Source organism: Elephas maximus, chromosome 11 (genome assembly GCF_024166365.1).
Source record: "Elephas maximus indicus isolate mEleMax1 chromosome 11, mEleMax1 primary haplotype, whole genome shotgun sequence".
NCBI lineage: Eukaryota > Metazoa > Chordata > Mammalia > Proboscidea > Elephantidae > Elephas > Elephas maximus.
Genome location: NC_064829.1, coordinates 92,396,080 through 92,411,131, shown reverse-complemented (window position 1 = coordinate 92,411,131; position 15,052 = coordinate 92,396,080). Strand labels below are relative to the sequence as shown.

At 54.7% G+C, this 15,052-nt stretch overlaps 1 protein-coding gene across 2 annotated transcripts; it reads left to right on the top strand.

Annotated features, from left to right (window-relative positions):
* The first annotated feature begins 840 nt into the window (after window positions 1-840).
* LENG8 (leukocyte receptor cluster member 8) lies at window positions 841-14,706 on the top strand. 2 transcript variants are annotated; one of them, XM_049900508.1, is made up of 16 exons: window positions 841-972; window positions 3,898-3,991; window positions 4,858-5,032; window positions 5,382-5,480; window positions 6,336-6,446; window positions 7,425-7,674; window positions 7,962-8,103; window positions 8,388-8,591; window positions 9,039-9,317; window positions 9,400-9,540; window positions 9,804-10,089; window positions 10,574-10,675; window positions 10,779-10,847; window positions 10,965-11,094; window positions 11,183-11,390; window positions 13,725-14,706. In XM_049900508.1, the coding sequence occupies exons 2-16, from the start codon at window positions 3,954-3,956 to the stop codon at window positions 13,885-13,887; spliced, it is 2,397 nt and encodes a 798-aa protein (XP_049756465.1). In that variant the 5' UTR covers window positions 841-972; window positions 3,898-3,953; the 3' UTR covers window positions 13,888-14,706. The 2 variants fall into 2 exon arrangements, with proteins under 2 accessions (XP_049756465.1, XP_049756466.1); XM_049900509.1 differs by lacking the exon at window positions 3,898-3,991.
* The last annotated feature ends 346 nt before the right edge of the window (window positions 14,707-15,052 follow it).

Here is a 15,052-nt window from a genome sequence, read left to right as displayed (position 1 = left end):
TAGAACTGCCCCATAGTTTCCAAGAAGCGCCTTCCGGCAGATTCGAACTGCCGACCTCTTGGTCAGCAGCCGTAGCACTTAGCCACTACGCCAGCAGGGTTTCCCAATTAATAACAGGATATTTAAAATGCCGATAAATGGTTCAACAATAGCAAATGAGAGGAAGTGGACGGTTGAGGCACGAGGACTTAGGACAGGCTTTGACGGGCTTCAGGCATGTAGCTCCCCACTACCCACAGGCTCAGGTCCAAGTTCTTCAGCCCGAGTTCTTCAGGTTTTTTCCGCATCTTGCACCTGCCCACTTACAGGCCTCTCTCCTCATTCCGGGACCCCACACCATTCTATTCTGCAGCCACATTCAACTACCTCCTCCCAACCCAAAGCCACGCTGGTTACCCGCCTTTTTATGTTTGAATACACGGGTCCTCCGCCAGGTGAGCCATCCCAGGTCTATTTACTAGGAACGCTCCCCTCATCCGGATGGAGCCGGTTCCTAACCCCTCTTGAGTCAATCATTCCCTCCTCGGGCTTCCACATCACTGTACTATGCATAGTCTTACACCTCTCATGATACCAGTTGACAAATAGGAATAATAAATGCTAGCCCTGGCTGAGCTCAACCTAGGCTGCGACGAATCGCAAAAACCCCACCAGCTTCTAACTGCGGAAGCCGCATTTCCTTCAGGAGGCCACCTCCACCCTTTCTTCCTGTTTGCCTTAAAACACTCAACGCAAGATGTGCGTAAGCGGAGGTGGGGGGCGGGCTCAATTCACACTAGCGGCGCCTATTGGCTGCGCGGTGTGGGGGCAAGGAAGGCGGCTAAGACCGCCTAATGACGTCAAGACGCCGCGATCGGGACGTCGAAGCCAAAGGAAGAGGAGAACCAGCTGGGTCGCCCAGCAATCTCGCAGCCGTGTTCACGTTCCTTTGGGCCACTGCTGGCGAGTCCGGAGAACAAACGCCTGAGGCTGGTACGAGGAACGACAAGCGAGCGGGCGGGCGGCGGGGGGGGGATCTCCTTTTGGTTTTACGCCCCGCGGGCCCCGAGGCCTTCTCGGCCGTCGTACCAACGGACGCCGCGCATGAGCGTCGCCGGGGTGTGGCGGCGCTGGGTTAACCTCTACGCATGTGCGCCATAGCGGGGGTGGGGGCGCGGTCGTGCTGTAGCGCGCGTGCGCGTCGGCTCCGCGCCCAACCCCGCCCTTGGAATTCCCTGAGCCCGGAACGCACCCCACCCTCTATTGACCTGGCGATTCCGCCGGGAGGGCGGTGTTGCTCCGGGCGACGGGCGGCCTGCACGCTGGCTTCTTCCCCCCTCCCCGGGACGTGGTGCGCAGGCGCGGCGCGGTTGGGGCGGTGGCTCCGGGGCCAGTCACGGGGCCCCGGGCCGTCTCATCCTCCAACCGGCGTCCTCCTTCACCTTCCCCGGGCCTGCAGGACAGCCAGGTGGTCCTCGATTCTACGGGAGCCTCACTCTAGGCTGGAGTTTTTCCCCCGGTCTCTTCTGTCCCGGGGTTCCCGCACCCGCCAGCGATTGCCACTCACAGCCCCCATTCTCCACCCAGGATATGTTTCCCGTTTAGACTTTTCTTCAGGGCTTTCCCCAGACTCCTGTTCTTTTCCCTTTTGTAGGGCTTTCGGGTTCTCAGGAAACCCTGTGGCGTAGTAGTTAAGAGCTAACGCTCCTAACCAAAAGGTCGGCAGTTCGAATCCACCAGACGCTCCATGGAAACTCTGTGGGGTAGTTCTAGTCTGTTCTATAGGATCGCTGTGAGTCGGAATCGACTCTCTATGGCAGTGGGTTTGGTTTGGGTTTGGGTTCTCAGAAGGGCTCTTCTGTGAGCCCACCCTTAGGTACATTACAGTCCTCAACTCTTGCCTTCCAAACACCCCTTCGATTTGTTTTAGTTATTTCGACCCCAGCTCTGTAATTTCCTAAAACTCTTTTGAGCCTGTTGGTGTTTTTAGTTGCTATGTAGTTGATGCTGAGTCTCGGCAAGCCTATGTGTGCTGAGTAGAGTTGCTTTATAGGGTTTTCAAGGATGTGACTTATCAGAAATAGATCACCAGGCTCCCCCCCTCCACGCCCCAGGCACTTCTGGATGGGTTTGAACAGCCAACCTTTAGGCTGATAGCTGAGCGCTTAACCCTTGTGCCACCCAAACCAAAAATCTATTGCCATCAAGTCGATTTCGACTCCTAGCGACTGTATCAGAATAGGACTGCCCCATAGGGTTTCCTAGGCTGTCCATCTTTATGGAAGCAGACAGCTACAGCTTTTTTGCAGGAGTGCACTGGTGGGTTTGAACAGCTACCAGTTAGCAGCTGAGTACTTAATCACCGTGCCACCAGGGCTCCTTTTTTAAACCACCCAAGGACTCCTGTTTGGGCCTCTGAAAAAAAAAACCATTGCAGTGAAGTCGATTCTGACTCGTAGCGACCCTTAGGCGTCCCCAAAGCTTTATGCCCAGAACTCCCGTACTAAGGAGATCTTCTTAGGCCCACTCCTGCCTCTAGGAGCCTTCCCTATAGGTTTTTTCTCTGCCCTTGGGGAGCCTTTTTGAAATCGGCTTCTAAGAACTTCTTCATGTGGCAGTTCCCCTCAGGTGCTCTCACTTTTCACTGCTTCTAGAGGTAACTTCAGAAATCCTCCTTTCCTCTCAAATTTTTCCTCCATGCTCCAGTGTTCTCCCCATTCCAGCACCTGCTTTCTTCTCTCAAGCATCCCTCAAAGGCTTCCCTGTTTACAAAGTTCTCTCCCAGAAATCTTTCCAAGCTTCCCAGCTTTAAGGATTTACTCAGATTTATTAGAGAGTCTTATTTCTTCTGCTTTCTCTCAGAGTATATCTTTTTCTCTAGAATTTGTTTTAGATTCCTTATCACTTGGTTAAGGAGCCCTGGTGGTACAGTGGTTAAGTGCTAATTAAAAGGTCGGAGGTTTGAACCCACTAGCTACTCCATCGGAAAAAGACGTGGCAGTCTGCTTCTGTAAAGATTGTTGTTGTTGTTAGGTGCTATCGAGTCAGTTCCAATTTGGCAACCCTGTGTACAACAGAATGAAACACGGCCTGGTCCTGCGCCATCCTCACAATTGTTGCTGTGCTTGAACCCATTATTGCAGCCAGTGTGTCAGTCCATCTTGTTGAGGGTCTGCCTCTCTTTTGCTGACCCTCTGCTTTACCAAACATGATGTCCTCCACGGACTGATCCCTCCTGATAACATGTCCAAAGTACGTGAGATGAAGTGTCACCATCCTTATTTCTAAGATTAGAAAGAAAAAAACCACTGCTGTCAAGCCGATTCCGACTCATAGCGACCCTTCAGGACAGAACAGAACTGCCTCCATAGGGTTTCCAAGGAGTGGCGAGTAGATTTGAACTGCTGACCTTGTGGTCAGCAATGGTAGCTCTTAACTGCTCTGCCACCAAGGCCCCGCTTCTTTGGAAACGTCGTGGGGCAATTCTCTATCCTATAGGGTCACTATGAGTCGGAATTGGTTGGATGGCAACGGACATGGGGTTTTTCAATTTTTTATGGTTTGACTGAGGTCTTCCCACTCCTTCCTCCAGAACCTCCCCCTATCTTCTCACTCAGGGCTTCCCTCAGACTCTTATACGGGCTTCAGAGCCTTCTCACCCCCTTTGGGCAGTCCCCTTTTCAAATCCTTCGTTTTCTCCCTGGAGCACTATATGTTGCTCAAGGGTTTCCCCTCATACTCCAGCATTTTATTCCACATCCAGAATTTTTTTCAAGTCTTTATTTATCTCAGTGGCTCTTTTCTTAAACTCCTGCGTTCTGCCTGGCTTCTCATGAGCTTGTCTGATTCTTTTCCCCCACTCCAACATATATTCCTTGCTTTTTCTTGAGTCTTCCTAACTAATTCTTTCTCTGACAGACAGTGAAAAAAGCAGTCTGGCTCCCGAGGTCCATCCCTCATACCCCAAGGTCCAGATGGCGGCCAACGTGGGTGATCAACGTAGCACAGATTGGTTAGTGGGGCTGACGGGGAGGGAAAGAAGCAGTAGGACCCAGTGATGTCCTCTGGTGGAGGGGGGCTCACACAGTAGGGGAGCGGGGTTAGGTGAGTCCCTCATCTGGCCAGAACACAGTGGGAAGCACTTGCTTGAAGTGTGGAGAGAGGCGAGTATTGACTTCTCCGAGCTTCCCTTTCTCACAGTGTTGGTCACTGTAATAATAAATAAATAAAAACAACTAGGATGATTAACTTGAGGGTACCACAATTAGGAGGCAGCCTCCAACACTGTGTTCAGCGACTTGTCTTTCTGCTCGTTTCTTACTTTCTCCAAAATAGTGTGATATTCTAGAAATTGGAGTGGTGTCGGACAGAATTTGTCGATTTATAAAACACTTAGACCTATTAGGTGCCAGAGGTGCCTTGGAAGAAAGGCCTGGTGATCCACTTCTGAAAAATCAGCCATTGAAAACCCTATGGAGCACAGTTCCACACTGACACACATGGAGTTACCATGAGTCGGAGTCAACTAGACAGCAACTTTTTTTTTAATTAGATTCCAGTTCCTGTGTTAAGTTCTGTGGCAACAAGTAATTTTTTCTTTTTTTTGTTGTTTGATTTTAACAACTGCTTTGTGCCAGGCACCTGGTTAGGTCCCTTAACATAGGTGATCTCATTCTCTGTCAGAGAATATTCTGTGAAGCGGAAACTGGGTATTGGTATATTATAGATCAGAACACTTGGATTCAGCAAGGGGAGGTGGCTTGCTCCAAGGCAGACAGTGAGAGATCTGGGATAAGCGCTGCGCTCTCCGTTGTGCTGTCTTGCCCACTTGTGTGCAGTGGGGAGAGCAGGGTGACTCAGTGTCCCTTCTCTCTGCAGGTCCTCTCAGTATAGCATGGTGGCTGGGGCAGGCAGAGAAAATGGCATGGAGGCCCCCATGCATGAGAACCCCGAGTGGGAGAAGGCACGCCAGGCCCTGGCCAGCATCAGCAAAGCGGGTGCTGCTGGCAGCTCGGCCAAGGCCAGCGGCAACGGGCCTGTGGCCAGTGCACAGGTAAGAAGGTCCTTGGGCCGGGATACCCTGAGTGGGGCGGGGGGGACACAACTAGATGTTCTCGTGTGTCACAGGGCAGGGAACATAGAAAGATGTATTAGGAGACTGACGGGGAAACAAGGTCCATGTCCCCTGAGGACTCCAGGACATAATGTGATACTTATCCCTGAGTATCCAGCCTGATGGGGGAGACCCTGGCTCTTTGCAGTGTCGTGGACCCAGATTCTGGGGAATCTTCCACTCTGGCGATTCAGCTACCGGTCAACAGGCCTGCCTTTTCATGGGCTGGGGGCGGTTCATGGGCCCTGCTGCTGACCCTAATGGCATGCGGGCCTCCCTTTTTCCACAGTATGTGTCACAGGCAGAAGCCTCTGCTTTGCAGCAGCAGTACTACCAGTGGTACCAGCAGTACAATTACACCTTTCCCTACACCTATTACTACCCCATGGTGAGTGCCGAGTCCAGAGGTTGGCTGACAGGGTGGGTGACAGAAGTCAGATTGGCCTTAACGAGCTGAGTAGTTGATGAGATGGAGACAGCCACACCAAACTGCTCACAAACCCTCCACTAGCTTATCACCCTCAAGATACATTCCAAGGTCCTTCCCATGGCCCACAGAGTCCTACACAATCTGGCTCCTAGCCACCTCTCCTCTTCCCTCCTTGGGCTCATTCTGCCATCGCTGCAGAGACCTTGATCTCAGCATGCACCGGGCCTGTCCACACCTCACTCACTGCAATTGTTCTCCTTCCATGTACCCCCATGGCTTGCTGCCTCCTCACCTCTTTGCCTTGTAGAGGCCTCCACTCAGCACATCTCTTCAGGGCGAACTGCCCGGACAAACTGACTTAGAGGAACTCTCTTACCCCCCGACCTGGTCCCTCCATTCCTAAACCTTGCCTCATTTCCTTTTATAGCACTTAGTATTGTTGGGCATGTTACGTGTGTGTATTTATAGCAGCATGTATGTTTTGAATGCAAACTCCTTTAGGGTTTAGAATTATCGTTTTTATTTTTTGTTCTGTTTTCACATTTAGAAGAGTTGGCCTTTGGTAAACATTTGTTGAATAGAGAAATTTTTCTGAGAATTAGCTGGAATGAGATAGGAGATTGATGAAGTTCAGGGTTTTGTTTTTTTTTTTTAATACATGAGAGGACCTGGTATGTTTATATGGCAGAGAGAGGAGAGAGAAGTGAGGACCAGGGGTTGTGTGCAATTCCTGCAGGCGGGAGAAGGGGGGAAGGTCTAGACACAGGGCAGGAACTGGGCTTGTGGACTAACTCTCCTCTGTGTCTTTGTCAGAGCATGTACCAGGGCTATAGCTCTCCTTCCCAGTATGGGATGGCCAACTCCTACGGCTCAGCCACACCCCAGCAGCCGTCGGCACCCCAGCACCAAGGGACTCTGAACCAGGTAACACTGCTGCCCAGTGCTGTTTTGTGCTCAGGCTGGGCAGTGTCATTTTCTGAGTAGACCTGCAATCAGGAGCTTGCTTGCACTGTTTAAGAAACTTTTTTCCCCTCCTGCCAAACCTCTGATCTGACGATGAGGATGGCCAAACATAGTTTTAAAACAGTGTGAGTTCAGGGCGTGAGCAAGACCAGGGGCTGAAGTGGCATGGAAATGCTGAGAGTGGTTTGTCCCGTTTTCTCTCCTTTCCCCCAGAACACACATGCAGTGTGCACATATTCACTCGTGTGTGCACACACACTCACGTGCTCTTGTACACATATACGGAACTAAGGTAGGGTGGACTTGCTGGGAGTAGTTTGTCCTGTTGCAGCCTGTTTTCTCCACCACCACCCCCCGCCCCCACACGTACACACATGTACTTATATGTGCACCCCCACACACTCACACAGTCTGGTCTTGTTTTTAAAGTGCTGCTGTGGATAGAGCAGGGTTGGAATCCCAGTTCCCTCTCTTCCCAGTGGTGTTGTTACATGCAAGTCAGGTGATCTCGCTCTGAGAAGCAGTAAATAACTTTGTTGCAGGGTATTCACTTTACTGCATTTGTAATTGTGTGGGTACCTTACTTGTATGTCCTCTGTGTTCACACTGTTACTGCCGTAGGGAGTACACTGTCCTGTCAGTGTGTTGTTATCGGGAAGGTCAGACTGAGACTGCAGTGTCTCTATCAATGCTGGCAGCTGCCACCCAGCAGCTGAGGCCGTGGGAAAGTTGCTCAGTCTTTCTGAACCTGTCTTCTCAGCTGTGAAGAAGGGGTTGTTAGTAAAAGGACGTATCTCAGAGCTACTTGAGAGTGCGTTGACACAAAAGGTCAGGGTGCAGGTCTAGAGAACAGAGTGAAGAGTGTGGTGGTGTGGACAGGGCTGTGCAAGCGGGCACAGTGTGCTGGCTCCCACCCTCAGTGCTGGCTTCCTCTCGCAGCCCCCAGTACCCGGCATGGACGAGAGCATGTCCTACCAGGCACCCCCTCAGCAGCTGCCGGCCCAGCCCCCTCAGCCCTCAAATGCCCAGCATGGGGCCCATCCTCTGAGCAGCGGCCCCCAGCCAGGGACAGTGCCAGCCACACAGCACGGCCAGGCGGGAGCACCTTCAGGCCAGGCCTATGGGCAGCACAGCTATTCCGAGCCAGCCAAGCCCAAGAAGGGCCAGCAGCTGTGGAGCCGCATGAAGCGTAAGTTGGAGCGGGGCGGGGCCCTCAGAACTCACAGGCACACTTCAAACCCTGAGGGTGCTCTGGGATAGATTCTTCATCCTGTGATCATCCCAGGGATTTGGGGAAGGCCACTCTGAGACTAGGTGCACTCGGAGCTGGGGCCCCTTTCTGGAGCTTGGCCTCTCCTGTCCCAGAACTCCTGCTCATCCCTGCCCCTGAAGCTTTCCCTCTGGCATTCCTTGGGGGAAAGGGTACCCCAGGTGTGCTAGGGAAGGGCCTAACCCCAGCTTGCGCTGCCCTCACAGCGGCCCCTGGGACTGGTGGTCTCAAGTTCAACATTCAGAAACGGCCCTTTGCTGTCACCAACCAGAACTTCAGCTCCAGCTCGGAGGGGCAGCATAGCAGCTTCGGCCCCCAGCCCAACACTGAGAAAGCTCAGAACCACAGGTGACACTGCGCTGCCCTTGTCCCCCAGTCCACTGTCTCTGTGCTCCATGTCTGTGTTCCAACCCCAGCTTAGCACCGTGCAGCCCTCCCACCTGAGCTGCAGTTTGCTCCTCTGAAATGGGAGAGCAGCCTCTCAGGGCTGTTGTGAGCAGTACATGAGGTGGAAAGAGAAAAATGCTCTAGTTCCACCTGGCACGTGGTGTCAGTTCACTGGTTGGGAGCAATGGCACCCCTGGCTTAGTGCGAGTGCTCCGCATTGAGTTCTCTATGCGCCCTCTCCACAGCGGGCCTTCATCCCGGGGCAACTTGTCCGGGAAGCCTGATGACTGGCCTCAGGACATGAAGGAGTATGTGGAGCGCTGCTTCACTGCCTGTGAGTCAGAGGAGGACAAGGACCGCACAGAGAAGCTGCTGAAGGAGGTGCTGCAGGCCCGGCTCCAGGACGGCTCAGCCTACACCATTGACTGGAGCCGCGAGCCACTGCCAGGGTGCGTCAGGGCTCGGGGTGGTGGCTGAGGGCTCATCCGAGCGGTGGGTGGGGCTGGGTAGGTACTGTTTGGGCATTGAAGTTGGAGATTTGGGCTCTTGGGCATCTGGGGTCTGAAGAGGAATGGGCCAGAAAATCAGGTCCCAGGGGATGATGTCATAGGTTGGAAGGTGGCCAGGAGAGGTACAGAGGCCAGGTGGTGCTAGGGTTGGAGTCCTGGGACAGGTGATGCTGTGGTATAGGGAGGTATGTATCACTCAGTGATTGAGAACACCTTCTGGAAACAGCACTCATTTTTGCAGTATATGAGCTGAGCCACCTGGAGTGAGTGCCTTCCTTTCTTGAGCCTATTCCTGGGTGGGCTGGCAGATCAGGATGGGTAGGCGGGCGTGGGATCCTACTAGAGTGGGATTGGGGTTGGTGACGATCTTCCCTGTTGTCTCTTCAGGCTGACCCAAGAGCCTGCGGTGGAGAGCCCAAAGAAGAAGCGGTGGGAGGCCCCTAGTGGCCTTCACCCTCCCCGGGGGGCAGGCTCTGCAACCAGAGGTGGAAGTGCCCAGTCCCAGCGTGGGACACCAGGGGCTGGGGGTTCTGGCCGAGCTCGGGGCAGCAGCTTTGCTAAGTTCGGCAATCGCAATGTCTTCATGAAGGACAACAGCTCCTCCTCCAGCACAGACTCCCGCTCCCGCTCCTCTTCCCGGTCACCTACCCGTCACTTCCGCCGGAGGTACAAGGTCTGGTTGGTGGGAGTGCCTGGGATAGAGAGAGGGGAACCAGTTAATGCCTAATCCTTCCTCTCTCTTGCACAGTGACTCCCACTCGGACTCTGATAGTTCCTACTCAGGGAATGAGTGTCACCCTGTGGGCCGCAGGAACCCACCCGCCAAGGGTCGGGGGGGCCGGGGGGCCCACATGGATCGGGGCCGAGGCAGGGCACAGCGTGGGAAGAGGTAAGATTTGGGCTGTGGACTCCTGAGGAGGAGAGGCTATGGTTATGAGAGAGGAGAGGACTGGAATCTTGAGACTCCAGGGAGAAGAGGGGTGCAGGGTCCGGGGTCCTGGGTCCTATGAGAGGAGGGGCTCCTGGCTCCAGGGAGGAGGGCTGTGTCCTCAGGGAGGGACTGGAGGGATGGACAGATGGCTTCCCAAGGGACCTAGGCTGGAAGGCAGGTGGAAACCTAGGCCAGTCACTGCTCCCTTGCCCCCCTCTTAGGCACGACCTTGCTCCCACCAAGCGTAGCCGCAAGAAGATGGCGGTCCTGGAGTGCGAGGACCCCGAGCGCGAGTTGAAGAAGCAGAAACGAGCAGCCCGCTTCCAGCACGGCCATGCACGCCGCCTGCGCCTGGAGCCGCTGGTGCTGCAGATGGGCAGTCTGGAGAGTGGTGGGGCTGACCCTGACTGGCAGGAGCTGCAGATCGTAGGCACCTGCCCTGACATCACCAAGCACTACCTGCGCCTCACCTGTGCCCCTGACCCCTCCACTGTGCGCCCCGTCTCTGTAAGTGCCCTGAGAGGGCAGTGGGTCCTCACTGGGCCTGTGCTGGGTACCCATTGGGAGGTGACAGGGAGCGTGGCAGGGACACCACATGAAGGGAGACCCATCCTGTGGGGTCACAGTGAGGCCCTGCAGACCAGGAAGGGTGGCCTTGTTTGGGGAGTGACTTGGCCTCACTGAGTCTCATTTCCTTACTCGTGACATAGAACAAAGCCTCTTCCCAGGCGGGCCTGAGGCCTTGCCTGCCGCCAGTGGTGGAAATGTAGATAACATGTTCTGTTTCAGAACGTACACGTCGCTGTTACATGGAGCGGTTACTTTTCCTATTAGTTGGTCTATTCTTAATGTGATTAGTAAGTCACCAGTATATGTCTGGTGTAGCCACCCTCGTTTTAACAATCCCAGCTTAGCAGGTGTGTGACCGGTGCCCCCCCGTGTCCTGGCTCTGTCTAAGTCACATACTGAGCCGAAATCTGACTCTGGCTAGGTGTTGAAGAAGTCGCTGGCCATGGTCAAGTCACACTGGAAGGAGAAGCAGGACTACGCATTTGCCTGTGAGCAGATGAAGTCAATCCGGCAGGATCTGACGGTGAGGCGGTGCTGGGAGGGCACTCTGGCCTGAGCTGCAGTCCCACCGCCCTTCCAGGTGGCCCCACCCCTGCTCTGGCCTGACTCTTCTGTCCCTACCCCAGGTCCAGGGCATCCGCACAGAGTTCACGGTGGAGGTGTATGAGACGCATGCCCGCATCGCCCTGGAGAAGGTGAGCAGACTGATGGGAACCTTCCTGGCACCTCCCCAGGTCCCTCCTGATACCCCTGAGAGTCTGTGCCCTCCACGGCCTCACCGTGCTCTGTTCCTCCCTGTCTCTGCCCTCCAGGGGGACCATGAAGAGTTCAACCAGTGCCAGACACAGCTCAAGTCGCTGTATGCTGAGAACCTGCCAGGCAATGTGGGCGAGTTTACTGCATATCGGATTCTCTACTATATCTTCACCAAGAACTCAGGAGGTGAGGGGCCGGCTACCGGGTTGGTAGGTGCCACCGCCCCCAGGCTGCAGCCCTTCTTCTCACCACCTCCTCCCTTCTGGGCCCCCAGACATCACCACGGAGCTGGCGTACCTGACACGGGAGTTGAAGGCAGACCCTTGTGTGGCCCATGCCTTGGCACTGAGGGCAGCTTGGGCTCTGGGCAACTACCACCGCTTCTTCCGGCTCTACTGCCGTGCACCATGTATGTCTGGCTATCTCGTGGACAAGTTTGCAGACCGGGAGCGCAAGGCGGCCCTCAAAGCAATGATCAAAACGTATGTGAAGCCGAGCGCACTTGCTGCTGCTCCTCACTTTTCTGGCCATGCTGCCCTTTCTTCTCTAATTTTCTAAGCCTCTGGGCTCCTCTTATCCTCTTGCCCTCTTCCACTTTTTCATTTCTGCTCTCAATATTTGGCCCTTCCCTCTCCATGCCCTTGTGCTCTCTCTGTCCAGTCCATTTTCTGTGTTCTGTCCCTACTCTGTGTCAGACCACCTGCTTTCCCCTCCATTTTCTCTCTTCACTGACTTTGGATTCCCTTTTCCACCATCATCTGTGCTCATTTCGTCATCCTGCTTATGTCAGCCTTGACCCCCAATCCATTCTTTCCTTTCTTTGGGCTTTTGGCTCCCTCGGAGTGCCATCCACCTTTGTCTGTCACTGGTCCCCATGCCATCAAGACAACATCATAAAGGTGGTTTCTGCTCTTGGCAGCTCTGATCTAATGAGACAAGGTCCCATTTCCCCCATCAACCCCTTTGACTTACCAAATGTGGTTAGAGAAAAGTGTGATGGTGGGGGCAGGTCAGACTGGGGATGGGGAGAGGGCTTCGAGGCCATCTGCAAGGCCAGGCCCACCGTACAGGTTGCGTGTCGCCCATGGTGTGTCAGGGCAGAGGTGCCAGATTCAGGTAGACCATCAGTTCTCAATGGGATTAAGATATGCCCTCAGGAACATTGGGCAGTGTCTGGAACAGTTTTGGTTGTTCAGTTGGGAAGGTGCTCCTGGCATCTAGGAATTTTGGTGGCACAGTGGCTAAAGTGCTCAGCTGCTAACTGAAAGGTTGGTGGTTCAAAACCACTAGCTGCTCCATGGGAGAAAGATGTGGTAGTCTGCTTCCATAAAGATTTACAGCCTTGGAAACCTTATGGGGCAGTTCTCCCGTCCTATAGGGTCACTGCGAATTGGAATTGACTCAGTCGCAGTGGGTTTGGTTTTCGGTTTATTCTTATCTACTGGGCAGAGGCCAGAGATGCTGCTCAGCCCCCTGCAATGCACAAGGCAGTTGTACCACAGAGAGTTGTCTGGCCTCAAATGTCATTCGTGCCGAGGTTAAGAGACCTTGAGGTTGGTGGGTCTAGGGGGCCTTGAATGCTGGGCCAGTCAGCTTGGCCTTCGCAGTGAAGGTACTAGGGAGCCGGCCATAGGATGGTGTTGAGTTAGGGAGGGGCAGTCATACTTGAAGGCTGGGAAGCTCATTCTGGTAGTGTGGAGTCGAGAGAGAGGTTATGCCAGGCAAGAGAGGCTGAGGATGGGAGAGAGGAGGCTGTGGCTCACAGACAGGAGGCACAGTGGACATGGCATGATGGCTCCTGGCCCTGAGGAGTAAGGAAGAGGAAGAGGCCACTAGGCTCCCTAGCCATCTGGCCTGGAGACTTGTGCCTTAGGGGATGCCTAGGGCTGTCCCAGCGTCCTCTGGCCTTTTCAGAGTTCACCCCCTGGTAGCCTTTTTCAGGGCATGTGGCTGGGTTAATGGTAGTTTCCTCATGGGTTTATGTGATGGGCTTTTGTGGACAGCCCGGCTGGGAGTGTCCCTGCGGTACAGGGCGTGGCCTGCCATTCCCCTAGGCAGACCTGCCCTCCCAGATCCCTCAGACTGCTCAGCCATGCAGGCCAGGCCTCCTGCCCTTCTACAGCTTGCTCTGGGGTTTCTGTCCCTACGACATCCAAGGCCAGGATGGGGGCTGCCACTGCCTTCCTAGGGGACCCTGGCCAATTGGCTCTACCTTTAAAACAGGCAGGGTGACTTACCTGTAGGGGAGGATCCAGTGACTTCCTGTGAGAGAACTCAGAGTGGCTCTTTGCTGGCACGAGGCAAGTGCTCAAAGAGCAGCGTCTCTGACAGGGCCATTAGCAAGCAAACACGATTGCTAGAAGAAGGTGTACTCTTTACTCACGTGCCTGGGGCTTTCCCGAAGGCAGTGAGAGGGCTGGGGTCCCCTGGGGTACTGCTCTCAACTGTATGTTCCTAAGCGTGGCTGTGGCTCCCTCCGACTGGCCCTGCCCCTCAGCCAAAGCGGCCCTCTTCTGAGAGGCTGTTCAGGCCATCAGAAGAGCCAGCTGGGTCCTCCCCTCCTGTCCCCTCCTTCCTGGTCCCCCTGCACAGGTAAGTAGGGGTGAGGGGGGGCACAACTGGGGATTGGGGCCATCAGCCCCACCCCGGGCCCCCCCAAGCCCCTGAGGTGGGAGGCTGGCAGGGGGTTGGGGGAGTTTGCAAGTTATGTGCTGAGGAGGCCCGTGGGGTGCCCGAACAGGGGGCATCCACTGCCTGCCGTGGGGCCCTCCCCTACCCGCTGCCCGCCTCATCACTCTCTCCTCTTGTCTCCGTAGCTTCCGCCCTGTGCTGCCTGTCTCCTACCTGCAGGCCGAGCTGGCCTTCGAGGGCGAGGCTGCCTGCCGGGCCTTCCTAGAGTCCCTGGGTCTGGCCTACACGGGCCCGGACAACGCCAGCATCGACTGCCGCCTCAGCCTGGCGCAGCTGTCAGCCTTCTGAGCACACAGCGAGGATGGGGGTGGGGGGCAAGGGGCTGTGGCCCCTCCAGTGCCACCTCTGCGGATTTTGTTTTTGAGCCATGGACTTGGGTTGTAAATTAATTGTTGGGGAGTGGGCTCCAGGCAGAGCCACCATCCCTGCCCCCGTTTTCCCACCGGGGAGTCTGTACAGAGATTTTTTTACATTTTTATTTTTGTCTCAGAGGGATGGGTTGGGGGGAGAATAGGGTGGGGTGGTGGGGTGGCTGTGGGCGTGGTCTGTGGGGTCACCCGTGTCCACCTTTCACCTCCACTAATGCTCTCTCAGTGTTTTTTCTCTCTCTCTTTCGAGCTTGTACTCCGGTATTCCACCTGGCCTTTCCCATGCCAGGGGGGCCAGCAGAAGGAAGACAAGCCGTCCAGCTGTGCCCGCCTAATGGCGGTGGGGCGCTCCACAAACCCACTTGCCACTTCATCTGCCTCATCACAGACTCTTGTTGTCCAGCCCTTCGGGGCCTCAGTGTTTGGGGTGAGGGGAGCCGTGTAGAGACTGTGTCCTTGGCCCCCTCCCCAGAAACGCCGCTGCCACTGCCACCAGCAGACCCCACCGCCACCACACTGCACTGAGGAACTCCAGAGGCCACCGCGGGACCTCGCCAGCCGGGCTTGCCTCGTCTCAAGTTGTATTAAGTTGTCTTCGTGTTCCCCTTCTCCCTCTGCACCCAATGTTTCTTCTGGTTTTTTTTTACTCCTTTCCTTCCCTCCTCTTCCTTCTCTCCTCCTTCCCTTGGTTCAGCACAGGTAAAGCAGTTACCCCTTACCCTCCCCTCCCTGCCTCCATGGATCACCAGCTCACGTCATTTTCCCTTCTTTTTTTTTTTTTTTTTTTTGTGTGTGTTTATTTAAGTTTTTTTTTTCTCCCCCTTTTCTTTCGGCCCCTCCTTCCGTCTTCTGCCATGTAACTGGATGATGTGCAAGGAGTTTGCAAACAGCTGGACTGTCAGGCTGCTTTTTTTCCAGATGTTCTTCCTCTTTGCTTTTCCCTTCCCATCTCTCCCCTCCCCTTTCCTTCCTCCATTCTTTCTTTGGAGCACTGAGCACCATTTGGAAACTTCTTGAGAAACCAAAATTAAAAAGGAGAGAGAGAGAGAGCCGTTTTTATTCCTGCTTGGATCATATCCATCCTT